The 15,821-nt window shown below is 40.4% G+C and overlaps 1 protein-coding gene across 1 annotated transcript in view; it reads right to left on the bottom strand.

The window, feature by feature from the left end:
- Positions 1 to 11,445: 11,445 nt before the first annotated feature.
- The window catches only part of LOC108792135 (interferon-induced protein with tetratricopeptide repeats 5-like), an 8,693-nt gene continuing 4,317 nt past the window's right edge, over positions 11,446 to 15,821 (bottom strand). The window contains 3 exon segments of the mRNA XM_018562837.1: positions 11,446 to 11,592; positions 11,688 to 11,918; positions 11,987 to 12,887. Coding sequence (XP_018418339.1) covers positions 11,446 to 11,592; positions 11,688 to 11,918; positions 11,987 to 12,887 — 1,279 coding nt within the window.

Raw genomic sequence — 15,821 nt, 5'->3', positions numbered from 1 at the left:
ATATATCTAAAACATTAATTTGGGATTGATATGATAATGTTTGAGTTTAATCCCTTTACCTCATCTTGCACTGTATGTCGTAGGATATGCTGTGGTTTCTGGTGTCTGGAGCTGGCTGATGGACTTGCTGGCTCTTATTCTCTATATATTGCCTGGTTCATACCATGTGGCAATCTTCAACTTCCATGATGCTGAAATGAGGAATGGAATGTGAAACTTGATGCTTTTCGATGAATCCAACTGTTTCAAATTCATTTTCAATAAAACAAATGAGCTGTTGCACCTCCTTTGTCCCAAATGGTTTACTATTACTGTAGGTACACAGTACAATTTTATTCTTCTACAGTATATGTCTATTTATTTTTTTCATTTTAATTTCTTTACTTTTTTACTTTTATTTATTTTAAAGGGTTATTAAACCCTCCGGGTTTTTTTCCATATATCTACTGCTAGTAAGCAGTAGATATATGCAAAAAGTGTAAAAACAAAAACGATTTGAAAAGGGTTAATACTTACCTGTGTCTTCCCCGCGCGCTCCCATCCGAAAATGTGAAAATTCTCGGGCAGCCACAAAGCATCTTGGGGTGGGCGCATGCACAGTTCACATTTTCGGCCGGGACGCGAGGAGAGACACAAGGTAAGTCTATGGACACATACACCCGCATGCAGACACTGTGGGACAGGCTGTGCCAGCAAGCTCAGAGGAGTCAGCGCTGGATCGGACACCCGCCGCAGCGCTGGAGGGACAGATGAAAACATCAGGAAAGAAGATCAGATTAAGAGATATCATTAAAGGTAAGTGCTTTACTTAACATTGGGGGGGAGGGAAACATTTTTTAATTTAATGTCACTTTAACTTTATTGCTATCACACAGGTTAACAAGTTCCTGTGTGATAGCATTCTCTTTATGAGCCTGCCCTCCAGTAGAGACTTTGGACACTGGACATAGGACGCACTGGACATAGACTCGGGATTGACTCGGGACTCAGGCCCGGTGCAGGCGTATGCGATCCGGGAACGCGCATCCCGGGATCGTGCGGTCCTGCACAAGGCAGGCCGCGATTGCTGTGAGGCCCCATTCATTTCAATGGGGTGACATCCGCGCGGCAATCACAGAAAAAAGGTACACGACGCGCGATCCTTAAGATCCAACATATAAGTGTGGGGAGATTATAGTTATTTCTTATGATAGTATGAATTATGAACTGCATATAGATACTCAAATAGCATGTCCTAGCCTATAGAACTACCTAGGGACTGGCTAAACAATTATATGGACCCTGCCTGTAGCAGTCAGTTTGTGTTTGGACTTGATTGGGATGATGTGCTAGTCTCCCTAGTGCACTTACTTTGACCCACTGTTGAATACACCAAGATGGTGGCGCCCGAAGATACTGATCTCTCCTCCGATCACTGGACCCGGAAGTGATGTGTATTACATCACTTCCGTTGCCACTGTTTACATTCCATGGTTCTTAGAGCCAGAAGAAGAAGCTGGGGAAGCAGATTACTGCTTCCTCAGCTTTTTTGGGGTCGCTAGGTGACATTAGGGGGCTGAATGATCCCTGATATCTCCATAAATATCTCCATTACACTAACTGGGGGCTAACAAGCCCCCAGTTAGTGTAAAAAAACAAAACAAAAGGGTTTCAAAAAATAAAAGTTACATTAAAAAAATGCAAAAAAAGTTCCACGCACCCCATGTGCATGCACATACATATCCAAACACGCCATCGGTGCACCTACGTGTAAAAACAAAAATTGTGCTACACATGTTACAAATCACCGCAAACGTTGGAGTGAGAGCAATAATTCTACGGCCACTAATCACTGTTAGCACTAAACTGATGAGCGGTAAAAGCTTTTAAAATGTCCCCTATGGCAAATGTTTGGTATTGCAGTTTTTTGCGGCTTCACGGGCGAACGCAATTTTTAAAGCTTGACATATTTGGTATCTATTTACCCGTTGTGACCCCATCTTTTATATTTTACCAAAAAAATGGGTATTATATTATTGGGTATTATCTGTTTCTGTGCACTAAATTTCATTTTAGTGTAATTTATTCCAAAAATACTGGCTTGATAAACATTTGCGCAAATACTGCATGTCGTAAAAAACATCAACTAGCAATTTTTTTTTCTACAGGGGCTCTACTTTCAGAAAATATATAATTGTTTGGGGGTTTGAAACTGTTTTCTAGTAAAAAATTCATATTGTATCATGTGCGTGCAAATAGTAAGACATTGCTCTGGATGGCAAGTGGTTACATTTTTTAAAAGTTTTGGATAGAGTATTGAGGCATTAGAATCCATGTCAGTTTTTTTTTTGTTTTTTTTTAAATGTGTGCCTGTTAAGGAGATTTACTTTTTTGTCCTGACAAAGTTGTCACCGAAACAGGAACAGGGAAAATCATTCTCCCCAATGGGACGTAGAAAACAAGAGGAAATAGAACTGATGGGAGATCTGTCCCACATTAGTTACATCTGATGCTTGAATTGGGAAACCTGCACATCGGCCAGCCTCCCTCATCCTTGTACCCTTTGGACCCCAATCCATGACACTTATTTAAAACCCAAATTTTAGTTTTTTTTAAGTTTTTAATGGTGAGCCGTTAAACCCCATGTCATTTTTTTTTTTTTTTATGTGTCCCTGTTAAGGAGATTTACTTATTTGTCCTGACAAAGTTCAAGTTGTCATGAGAACAGGAACAGAGGGAACATCATTCTTCCCAATAGGACATAGAAAGCAAGAGTAACAAAAAATAACTTTTACCCATTTTCTACTCTAAAATGTTTAAAAATTAACTTTGGATATACTTTAAGAAGCAACAGCTTCTAAATGGCCATGATTAGAAAGTCCATTTTATATAAAAGAAATAGAGGAAGATATCTACTGCTGAGAAGCTACACCAGAAGAATTTAGAATGTCCTGCTTACCTCATCCTGTGTTCTGCCTCTGACAATATGCTTCGGATTCTGTTGATCTCTAGCGCAGTCTGTTCTATCTGCTGGCTCACAATGACTTATATTCACAATCTAATGACGTGGCCTGAAGTAAACATGAAGAATGGAGAGTGGAGCGAAGTACTGTCAGGGCAACGAAAGTGGACCACTCTTTTTAATTCAAATGCTTTTTAATGGTCAAGTAGGAAGGGGCACTTCTCCTTTCTGAGAAAGCATCAGTGTTTCAATTCATGGCTTAGATTGCAATTTACCTCTTTGCATTTTGTCACTTCATCATGCAGCAGTTCTTTTGCTTATGACTGATCTCTGTTAATATAGAAATGTGAAGCCGGCCATACACATAACAGTCTTATTGTGAGATCGCCTTTACATCTACCAACAAGTATGTAGGGGAAAAACCTGTCTTACTGGATACAAATTGAATGGATTATTTAGGCAGGCTCTGACATTATATAGCTTTAGTACATCTTCAGGAGAATATACCATAATAATATTTGTTTATTTTGAATACCCAATAATGCTTTTCATGTGAACGGATAATTTGAAGTGAGGTTTCAAACAATATTTTGAGTGCAGAGTTGCAGATGCTCGACCCCTTTAGTAAAGCAGCACAAATAAGCACGACAAGTCATTTCAGCAGGTGAATACTGAACACTGAAAACGTTGTTTTGGCTTGGGATAAAGGGGAGTGTGGTTTTCACTGCTTGTGGCTACAGGTAGGGCCAGATTAAGATCATGATGGGCCTGGTGCTGATGATTTTGGTGGGCCCCCTCCTTCTGTCCGGGCTGTGATTTGTAGTCTCTCTACAGCTTGGAGTCAGTGGTGGAGCGCCATTGGCTGCTTGCAGCTGTAACTCTGGTAGATATGGAAAGCGCTTTCAAACTATTGGCGCTATATGAATCCTGTATAACAATCTGCCTCCAAACTGTAGAGGGACTATAAATCCTAGCAATAACTTATACAGCAATGCAGAATAATACCACTATCTATAGAGGACTACAAATCCCAGCAATACAATATAAAGCACTGGAGAAAAATACCCTCCGCTACAGTGGCATCACAATAGGGGTGCGGGGGGTGCGGCCCCCACCCGGGTGCCGCCATTGGAGGGGTGACACCAAAATGACTGACAGTCGGGCACTGGGTCACAGACTGAGAGCCCAACAGTGTCAGGAGAGAGGAGGAGACCCGGTGGCATACCTCATCCCGCCAAGTGAACGTCCCCTCCTCTCTCTGCTGGCGTGCATCACCAAGATGGCCGCCGGCAGGCGTCAATAAGACGACCGCTCATGTGCGATGACGTCATTGCAAACGCGTGCGGCAATGTCACACGCATGCGCCCGGTCTGGATTTGCTTTGTGAGAAAGAGCAGTACAATACAGTCATTATGTAGACCTAAAAAGCAGGAAACACAACCTGCATGTATAAGTATGGATGCCCTGATATACATATAGTAAAGGTCATCAGTGACTGAGTTAGGTCACTCAGTAGATGTCAGCCCATTTTTATTGTTTCAGTAATGCAAGTTCCTCATGTTCCTCAGTGAACACAATATACTGGGGTACAGGTACTCTGCTGTGCTGGCGGAACCAACACACAAGTATAATCTTTTGAAAGTTGCTATTTTCGTGGGCATAGGCATGCCTCCTTCAGCCCTGACCCTCCCATGTGCAAATGTCTGAGGCTGCTGATAAGGGGATGTGAAGTGGAAAAATTTAACCGGCATGTTAGGGGCTAATATCCAATGAATAATGGTAAAAACACTGAAGGCTCTAGCAGTCACTGACAGCTGGTATAGATCGGGGAATCCCGATGTATACCGGCTTTTTTTTCAACACTTTCAGCAATAGAGACATTTAGCTACATGTTTTTATTGCTGAAACAATGTTGCAGGTTTTCTGATCATTGTTGGAACGATCAGAAAACCTTTAGTGACATCTGATCCAAAATTGCTGCTGGATCAGTGTCACTAAGGTTATTATTGGCTGTTCTATAGTTTGAAGCAGCCCAATAATAAAAAAAATATTTTTTATTAAATTATCAAGCGGTAATAGTGAGATTAATTCACAATGACGGCTTGATATATATATATATAAATAAAATAACAATGTCAAAAATGTTTTCAAAATTGTGAAAAGTATAAAAAAAAGTGTAAAAATATAAAAATAAATGTAACAAATAAGGCTGAGAAGTACAGAAAAATATCTAAAATCCTGGAAATGTGAGTTTTTTTTCCAAATAAAGGACAAATAAATGAATATTTAATGCATTTTTTTTAGCTGTGCTATTTCTCTAAAAAAAATACTACGAATCAAAACTGGGGAGAAAAGTGTTTTTTTCCCTCTTTTTACACTTTGTCCTAAGTGTGTCAGTCTTTTACGAACAGAAACTAAAAACAAGCTCATTCATGAAGGGGTTACCTAATCCAGGCCGTGTTTATTTTTATGAGCCAAACTGTCTTGGGAAACGCTCTTTTGGATCTCACACATGAAGCTGGGTAGGCCGCGGTACTTTCAAAGCATATTGAGCTTGCTCTGACCAGTGGCCCCTCCTAAACTTCCAGTAGTACATGGGATCCTCCTTGCTTTTTAGCATTTCAGTATCCATCCTGCAACCAACATAGCCAGCAATTATGAGGTTTAAAAGCTTTTTATGATTGGTGTCTGTAACTGGGTCTGCCTGCTGCAGTTTTCAAAACCTACACAATGTCACACTTAAGCTGGGTACACACGAATCAAATTTCGATTCGATCTTTATCTTCTAGAAAAAGATCGATCGGTACATTGACCTTTGTCAAAGGGACATGTTTTTTTTTTTTTAGCTGAACACTGCTTGTTTGTTTTCAAAATTGTGAAAAGTATAAAAAAAAGTGTAAAAATATAAAAATAAATGTAACAAATAAGGCTGAGAAGTACAGAAAAATATCTAAAATCCTGGAAATGTGAGTTTTTTTTCCAAATAAAGGACAAATAAATGAATATTTAATGCATTTTTTTTAGCTGTGCTATTTCTCTAAAAAAAATACTACGAATCAAAACTGGGGAGAAAAGTGTTTTTTTCCCTCTTTTTACACTTTGTCCTAAGTGTGTCAGTCATTTACGAACAGAAACTAAAAACAAGCTCATTCATGAAGGGGTTACCTAATCCAGGCCGTGTTTATTTTTATGAGCCAAACTGTCTTGGGAAACGCTCTTTTGGATCTCACACATGAAGCTGGGTAGGCCGCGGTACTTTCAAAGCATATTGAGCTTGCTCTGACCAGTGGCCCCTCCTAAACTTCCAGTAGTACATGGGATCCTCCTTGCTTTTTAGCATTTCAGTATCCATCCTGCAACCAACATAGCCAGCAATTATGAGGTTTAAAAGCTTTTTATGATTGGTGTCTGTAACTGGGTCTGCCTGCTGCAGTTTTCAAAACCTACACAATGTCACACTTAAGCTGGGTACACACGAATCAAATTTCGATTCGATCTTTATCTTCTAGAAAAAGATCGATCGGTACATTGACCTTTGTCAAAGGGACATGTTGGAATTTTTTTTAGCTGAACACTGCTTGCAGTCAACCAGCAGAAAGCACTGTTTGGGTATTCTGACTGCTGTCAGAGTACGAAAGGCATAGCAGGAGAATCGTCCTTCTCTTGAATGGAGGAAGCTTTCAGATTTTTTTTGTTCAGCCTTGTAGGCTGAACAAATATAATCTGTTCGTGTGTGCCCAACTTAAGGCTAGCTCCTTGAGGGGATATCAGCAGCAATGGGTAGTTTGGCTACTATGTAAGACAAGCTACCTTGGGGGAAATTATTAATTTAGGGGTGGTAGTAATTGGTTAATGACATCACCCAGGGATACCCACCAGCTTGTTTCCCATGATGTGTAGACAGGTCATTCATATAGTGGTAGTAGTACCACCACTAAATCACTTCCAACGAACAGTCATGTAGTTTACCTGTAGTGTGCCTTTTAATTTACTAAAAAATTTGACTACACCAGGAAGAGTCAAATGACTAGGACAGCCCCCTTTTTCCTTGCAGGTTTAGTGTCTAATTACGCTCTGTGCTGGCTCAGCTCCATTACCCCTACCCTCACCTCCCTATGCAACCTTTTATGTAGCTTCCAGGGAGGAATGAAGAATGACAGCTTTGAGTCTGCTGGTGCTGTTGACATTGCTGTTGACATTGCATCCAAGATGTTGGTGCCCTGCAACAGTCTCAGGACTTTTGGATGTCCACACAAGGGAAGTTTGTACAGGTAAATAACATACATAAAATGCGTTGAATACAAATATCTTATGGGGCTTTTTTTTTTGGATAAAAGGTCTAGCAACAAGTCTCTGCTTCTACCCCTGAATGAACTGTGGAAAGTAGACGGAGGAGATGACGAACCAGTGTCTCCTGGGTCGAGACCCAAAGCCTGAGGGCCTAGGAAATCCAATGAGTCGATTCAAAAAGAATGGACTGAGCAATGTGAGAAGGCCTTCTTACAACTAAAAAGAAGCATAACTCAGGCTCCTATGCTAGCCCATGCTGATCCCGCCTAACCATACAAACTACACGTTGATGCTTGTAGAGAGGTTTTATGAGCAGTGCTGTACCCTCCTAAACCAGAAGTACAATTCAGTTTCTCTTTGCTATTGTATTTGTCTCATTTGTTGGTTAATGATACTAGGTTGTGTACTTAGTAAAACTTTTACAAAACCCCACAAAGTGTGTTGTGGATCCTGTATGGGCTGTAGATCCTAGCTTGGAGGACAGAAGAACCTTTGTTATTTTCAGCAGCTCCTTCTGGGGTACGCGATACAGGTACATATTTCAAGGTTCACTTATTTTTTTCCATGTGAGCAGCAACTGGAATTGGCAGATCCAAAATCAGTTTTGGTCTCAAATGGTTTGCTTTGAAAGGTTTGGCATGCAGCATCAGTATTTCCTCACACTTGTGCTGGAGTTTAAAAACATAAATTGTTTTTGATGTTGTTTCGTGTCATATGGCTTTGTTTGAATGTGAACATGATGAGGTCTATCTAGAACAAAAACCTTTGCTTTTATTGGGTTATGAAGGTAGGTGCTAAGTGCTAAAGCTGCCTATACACCTATAGATTTTCGATCGGAAATTTTCGTTGCTGCCAAGAATGCTCTTTCAATTCTATCTCAAATAGTCCATCAAGCACAGACCAATGTCTAATTCGATAATCGTTCATTAACAATACTAACTCACTGAATTTTGTTGATCGACAGAACGGATTTTCGTTTGCTCATGTGTGTGTGTTTTCCACCTTCGCCCTTTGAGAAAATTCGAGCGGGATTACAGTTAAAAATATTGTTGGTGTCCCACCAACTGTTCGATTATCATTCGAAAGCCCATTCTTGGAAGATTTCCAAACGATAATCGAAGAGTGTATGGGCACCTTAAGAGAATCTGGGTTCCAATCACTGATAGCCTTCTCAACGCAAGACTCTTTTCCTGTATTGAAGGGGTTTTTGTTCTAAACAAGATCTCCCGTTTAAGCTCAATGCCCATATTTGTAACCAAAACATGTCAAAGGCAAATGATTTTAAATAAATCTTTATTGATTTTCAGCAAAATGGCAAATTGAGTCATATTACACCACAACAATTTTTCTACATATCATTTGTAAATGTATGATTTAATAGCAGAAAGTACAACTGGCAATGTGGAATTTCAGTTCAGAGAGCAGTCGAGCGACATAAGAAGCTGCAAAGCTGAAAAAAGGAAATAGTGTTGTCAGCTAACTGGATATGCTGTGTGACACAGATGTAATTAACAGGACTGTTTTAAACTTTTTGTAAATACTAGTGACCAACTAATCCCTGCAAATTCACCCAACTGGTGATCTGACCACCACTGCAATGTTCAGATATCCATAATCCAATCTGCATGTATTGATTACAATAAATATTGAATACTAGGGATGCACCGATACTTTTCAGATACCAGTGCCGATACTTGGCATTTTCATGAGAACTACCAAACTACCAGGGTTGCAGCGGTTGCAGCTGGGACCTGGCTCTGGTGCTCCACCACTGTCCTGAAATCATTAGTCTGTATTGTTTTAGAAAAACTGTCACATTGCAATAAACAAAAATGTATCAGTACTTGTAACTACTTGGGCAAGTATCAGTACTTGAACTTGCAAAAATGCTGTCAGTACATTCCTTTATTTATATTTATAAAAACAAAATCACACATTATCCCTTTCACTGCCAAGCCCTCTGGAACATTTTGCACCTCAGCTGGCCACGCCATTTTTGCAATTTTTCCCATTGATTTGATTTTCAACTGCTGCGTTGCTAGCGTTTTGTAAAAGACCCACCAAACCATATATTTTCTGAAAGCGCAGGCCCGGTAGAATAAAAAGATGGTTCTACTAAATTTGTAGGCCCTTTGATAATTGTGCAAATGTTTCCCAAATTATTATTAAACCGATAAAAATACACAATTCAATTGATAAAGCACACTAAAATCATTATCAGCACACAAGAAAAAAAATATTTTCTGACTAAATCTAAAAGATAAAACTGTATTGAGTTAACAAATAACAAATATTTGCAAATTTGAAATTGCGCCTTTTTGCATAAAGGTACAAAAATGAAGGTATTCAAAACTGTAAATAAGCGACTTATGTTAAAAATTGTTTTTGCGATGTGTTGGTGTTTGTGTTGTGATAAAATGATACAGGCGTATATTTAATGGCAACACAAGGTATCACAACGCATGGCAATGAGTCACAAAGTTTTGCCATGCGCTGACACAGTTAAATTAATGTTATTTTTTAAAGAAAAAATCATGCACTGCGATGCGTTCTAACAACTGTGGTATTGTGTGGCAATCCCACTGTAGAATTGGGTGTTATGATCACCTGGAACTCTCAGCCAGATGGGCTAAGATGTGTCAGGAAGCAATGGTTTGTCAGGATTACGTTTGGGATCCTGGAACTGGGAGGTTTCAAGGTGATTCAGGGAAGATGGGATCCCCATATATAGGATAGGAACGGACAGTGTTCAGGAGTCAGGAGGACTTTCCCAGAATCTAAAGTGGAGTCAGGTGGTGAGTGTGCTGGAGGCACACTAAAGGTGTCTATACACCTTACGATTATCGGACGAAACTTTTTGTCCGATGATCGAATAGTCGTACGATTTTCGTATGGCAGCCTCATCCTGCCCCGATGATCGCAAGGTTAGTTTAGCCGTAATTAAGGAAAAGCACCTGGACGAATTGCGGTAATTGATTTGCCGTATTTTCGTTAGCGCAAGCGCAGTGTAGACCGTACGACGTTTGACGGACGGAAACGCCAGCAACCTTGCGAAAATCGTACGATCTAGCGTATCTGTACTTGTTCTTGTATCGAGCACAGTACTTGGTATCGGTGCATCCCTGTTGAGTACAATAATACTTTTAACCTCTTACTGGTCCACTCTGGTATCCCACACTCCTTTCAACAGTCAAGACTCCATAGTTAAGGATCTTACTTTTACTGATTCAAATGGGACAGGGAATAATGGGGTCAGGTTCATGTGTTACCATACTATACTTTGATGAGGAAGTATAGTACACCATTATTTGTACAATGACTCGAGGGCAGAGAGTCAGAAGGGTGTAGGCTGTGGTTTGAGAAGAAATGTATATGTGCTGTAAGAAATGACAAGAAATTACCTGATGATAGCTTAGAATTATTCTGCTACCTGTTCACAAATGAGCAGATCAATTCATTGCTCCTAATCGATGCCTGCTTTAAAGCTGAAGTTAAATTCATTCATTCAAGTCATTTAAATACATTCCTCAATAGCCAGAAATACTGCCTATCCACTTTGCGTGCAACAAATGCCTTTGCAAACCCAGTTATCACCTTGCAAACGTTGCAGTGGCATCATCATGGTGCTGTACAGAGCTAGTGCAGAGAGCAGAGCTGTGGGAGTGACACAGCAGGCCCCACCCACTACAGGCCACCTGCAGAAAACTAGGGGCGGAGACAAGACCAGTCACCCTGCACAAGGAGAGAGCAACAGTCTTTATTACTGTAAGCTCCTGCACAGAGGCAAAGTTTATTTTAAATATTAGAGTTTCAGAGGGAAAGTTTCACACTAGATTACTGCACAGATCTGGAAGAAATGCACAAAACACACCAAGATTTTACAGGGGTACATAGTGGTGCTAAAACCAGGGATGATTTTTTTTACTACAGTAATCCATAAAACCATTTAGTTCTTTTGTACCTTGACTGTGAAATGTTGTTATGGCTTACTGTACTCTGGACACTATCAATGTTATTTGCATGTATTTGTCTTCTAGTATTATGTATACCTGGCTTTATGCAATAACAAAATGTAGGTAGGAGTGAAGTATGAAGAATGCTTAACAACTAATCAGAAATTGATATACATTAATTTAATCAGAAGCTGTTTTCTGATTGGCTGCAATGAATTAGTGCACAATATTGCTTTTCTACTAGTTCATTACACAAACTTTTTATATCTTCAGCTTCAAGTCACACAGCTCACTCAGATATTCAGGATTTCCTGGATCACGTTTTAAGGATTCTTCATAACATTTAATGGCATCTTTTACATTGTCTTGATTCTTATAGACAAAGCCAAGCAATTCAAAACCAGATGCCTGAGGTGGGTACGTCTTTATCATCCTTTCACCCATTCTTTTTAATGCTCTTTCACTGAGATCCCTTTGCCGACTTGGGAATGATATCTGGAAACATTCTTTATTGCTTTTGATTTACATTTCATGTGGTATTCTTGAAACTGGGCATAATTTAGATTGATCTGTTGCTTTTCTTCATCTGTGAGATTGGGGAATTGCAAAGCTTGTTTAAATGTATCATCTGCTTTCTGATAGTCCTTTACTTCACAATACATATTTGCCAAGTCTGTGTATGCATAGGCAAATGTCTTCTCACATTGCAGCACCGTTTCAAAGTGAGAAATTGTCTAACAACTTCATCCATTTCATGCCTGTGTTTATATCGGAGCTCAGGGTTTGTCTTTTCAAGCTCCTTTAAATTGTTCATTTTCTGCTTGTAACACACTCCTATTTGGTGATGATGAAAGCCTGATGTTGGCATAAGGTCAAGAGCTACTTGTAGGACGCTCAAAGCTTCATCTATCAGCCCAGCTTTTCTGTAAAACTTGGCCACATAACGAAGTACATATGGAAGGTCTGGAGCTTGTTGCCGAGCTTGTTCTATGTATGCTCTTCCTTCCTCATCTCTTTTTAGCTCCTGCAGCTGCAGTGCAAGAAGTGTTTTCAAGACAGCATCTTTTGGATTTATCTCTACAGCATGTTGCAAGAGCTGTAGTGTTTTGCTTCCAGAAGCTTCAGATTTCTTAACGCCCAATACCTCCAAACGGTAAACCGCTGTGGCATGGCCAGAGCACCACTCGGGATCTTCTGGATCTAGTTCTAGAGCTTTTTCAAAGCATTCTTTGGCTTTCTCGTAATATTTTGCACAAAATTTTAACAGTGCCCATCCTTGTTCACCATAAATCTCTGCAATTTTGTCAGTGCCATTTGGCAATTTCTTGAGCTCATCATAAATGTGGTTTACCTTTTCTATGTACTTCTGAGCATTTTCATACTCTTTCATGTGATAGTATATCCAGGCATAGTTTCCAAATGTCACCAGGAGCTTTTTGCCTGTTCCATCAGAGTTACTGCCTTCAATGCTCTTCTCTGCTTTCTTCAAGTTATTGATGGCTTCTGTGTAATCACCTTTCAGGCTCATTATGTAGGCAAGAAAATTGTACACCATATATTTGTTTTTGGTGTTCAGGTATATAAGCTAGTAGTCCAGTCTCTCTTTCAACTCATCAGAGTTTCTATCTTTTTCCAGCAGCTGCCAAGTAAAATGGCATTTTAACTCCAGCAAGCGTGGTTTTAACGTAACTTTGGAAGGTACACTGTAAGAGAAAACAGAATAAATTGCAAATAGTAAATACTGTATTCGTAAATTTTTCCAAACAGGCATGCTTATAGTGCTGTTTTTAATCATGACATAATTACATATCTGATATTTTAGGTATACAGTAGATTGGCACTAGTGGTTTGAACTAGGGATGCACTGAAATTTCGCCCGCCAAAACATATCGGCTGAAAGTGCCATCTTTCGGACGAAATAGCAGTGCATCCCTGGTTTCTCTCCTTCCTGCTGGGCGCTTCTCTGTGTCCCCTCTGACAGGAGGCCGAGCGGTACGGGGGAGCAGAGCGATGTGAGCCGCCGGCGTCTCTCCTCCCGCCCTGCTCAGCCTCCTGTGACAGATCAGGAGAGCGGCGGTGTGGGGGTGGAGACAGCTGTCAGTTGTCACAGGAGGCCAGTCGCCAGAGGAGCTCTCCTCCCCGCAACAATACAAAACACAAAAAATCTCCAGCACCACTTGCCAGCCAGCCTGCAACAAAACAAATTACCCTGACTAACAGTATGCGTTAAAAACAGAGGTTTTAGTTGCACAAACTTTTGGCCAAAAATATGTAGAAGCCAAGGCACCTCTGCAAAGTGTGGTCCTAACTCTATTTGTATGAGTCTCCAAGTGTGAGCATATTAATGCAGTTGATAAATTAGATGCAGGTGTACCAGGAGGTAGCCTACTCCTCCTTATAAAGGTGCAGGGACGCACTGGAGGCCCAGCAACCAAAAATGCACGCTGGGACCCCCAGTGCATCCCCACATCCAAAATAGTCAAACTAGAAAAACATGGTAACCGCATGAATTTATAACCAGCCTTTGCAGCAGGGTGCACATGGGAAGGCTTACAACAATACAAAACACAAAAAAATCCCCAGCACCACTTACCAGCCAGCAACAAAATAAATTACCCTGACTAACAGTATGCATTAAAAACAGAGGTTTTAGTTGCACAAACTTTTGGCCATAAATATGTAGAAGCCACACTGCTGCGCCAAGGCACCTCTGCAAAGTGTGGTCCAACTCTATTTGTATGAGTCTCCAAGTGTGAGCATATTAATGCAGTTCATTCATAAGTTATGAATGAACAGGAACACTCAGTATAGAGCAATGGTTCTCAACCTGTATAATTTCGGGACCCACATTTGTCCTCGGTCATTAAGTCGCGACCCAAACCGCACTGCATTGGAACGCACGGCATTGTTCATGATCAAACTGTGGGCAGGAGTTGTGTTTGAGTTGCCCGTCAAATGAATGGCAACACAATGCACTTCCGGCACCAGAATGAACAGTAGGTGCAATTACATGGTAGTTTGTGAGTAAAACACTGACAGACACACACATTCACAGACACAATCTCACACACTTACTCAGTCATTCACACTCCCAAATTTTTTTTTAGGGGTTCAGTGTGGGCTGCTATGCTGTGAGGGAGCTCCATCCATAGGTAAATTGCTTGTAGAGGTGCAGGGAGCCAGAATGTGACGTCACTCTGGTCATGCTAGGGAGCTGTAAGCAATACACACATGGATGGAGCTCCCTTGTGGCCATACCCCCAGCCCACCCTACCTCAAGCTGACACTTGGCGCTAAGCAGCATAGTATGAATAGCTGCTTGGCACAAGAACTGACACTGCTACGCTATGGGGGAGGCTAAGGAGCCTCTCACCTAGTGCACTGGAAGGCATGCAGCGACCCACTGAACATGGGTTCGCGACCCACTGAACATGGGTTCGCGACCCACTTTTGGGTCACGATTCATCAGTTGAGAACCACGGGTATAGAGGATTCCTGTTCATTTATAACAGAGGCTGCAGAAAAAGAGATTGAGCACTCTGTGTTCTTAATCTCTTTTTCTATTTTAAAAGGGAAATATCAGGGATCTGTTTAGACTAGGCTGATATTTCCCCAAAGCCACCAACAGTAAAGTAAAAAAATAAAAATATTTAATAAAAATAAATTAAAATATTTTTGAAAAGGTTAGGAAAAAAATGTTGGTTTTGGCCTGACATTTTTAAATTTTTGGTTTAATTTCAGTTTTGAAAATTTCATTTTGGTGCACCTCTAGTTTGAACCACCCAGCAACTTCTCATGCCTTTTGGGGACTCAAAGGCAACAAATCCAGCAGATCCTAGTTCTGCCAGTCCCCAGCTTTAGACTTTTACACCTGACTTTAGGTTCTCTTTAACCACTTGAAGTCCGCAGTGTTTAAACCCCCTTCCCATCCAGGCCATTTTTCAGTATTCAGCGCTGCGGTACTTTGACTGACATTTATTCCGTCATGCAACGCTGTACTGAAATTAATTTAATACAATTTTTGGGGGACAGATAGAGCTTTCTTTTGGTGGTATTTAATCACCACTGCCGTTTAAATTTTTTACTATATTAAGGAAAAATTACCAAAATGTTTTTTAAAAAACTGTTTCCCCTATATTAAATAATAAAACATTTATTATTACCCAATTTATTGGTAAAATACAAAAGACGGGGTCACGTCAGGTAAAAAGACACCAAACATGTCAAGCCTAAAAATTGCGTGCAGGCGCGAAACCTCAAAAAACTATAATACCCTAAATTGGCCATAGGCGACGCTTTAAAAGCTTTTACCGCTCATCAGTTTAGTGTTTTCAGTGATTGATGGCCCTAAAATGATTGCTCTCACTGCAGCGTTCGCGGCGATATGTGTAGCGCAATTGTCGTTTTTGCGTGCTGGTGCACCGGATGCGTATTTACGTTTATATGTGCGTAAACGTGGGGTGGGGGACTTAAGAATTTTTTCTGGTTTTTTTAGACTTTTTTTTGTGACTTATTTTTTTTTAACTCTTTTTATGTTTTTTTTTTTTTACACTTAATGTTATTGCTATTACATAGGGGGATAAGAATCCCCCTATATAATAGCAAAGCCACACTGACAGGTGGTCTTTATGGAGCCA

This window comes from Nanorana parkeri, unplaced genomic scaffold (genome assembly GCF_000935625.1).
Source record: "Nanorana parkeri isolate BGI_ZX_2015 unplaced genomic scaffold, ASM93562v1 scaffold606, whole genome shotgun sequence".
NCBI classification, from domain to species: Eukaryota; Metazoa; Chordata; class Amphibia; order Anura; family Dicroglossidae; genus Nanorana; species Nanorana parkeri.
Note: the sequence above shows the minus strand (reverse complement) of the source record. Positions and strands in the feature narration are given on the sequence as shown.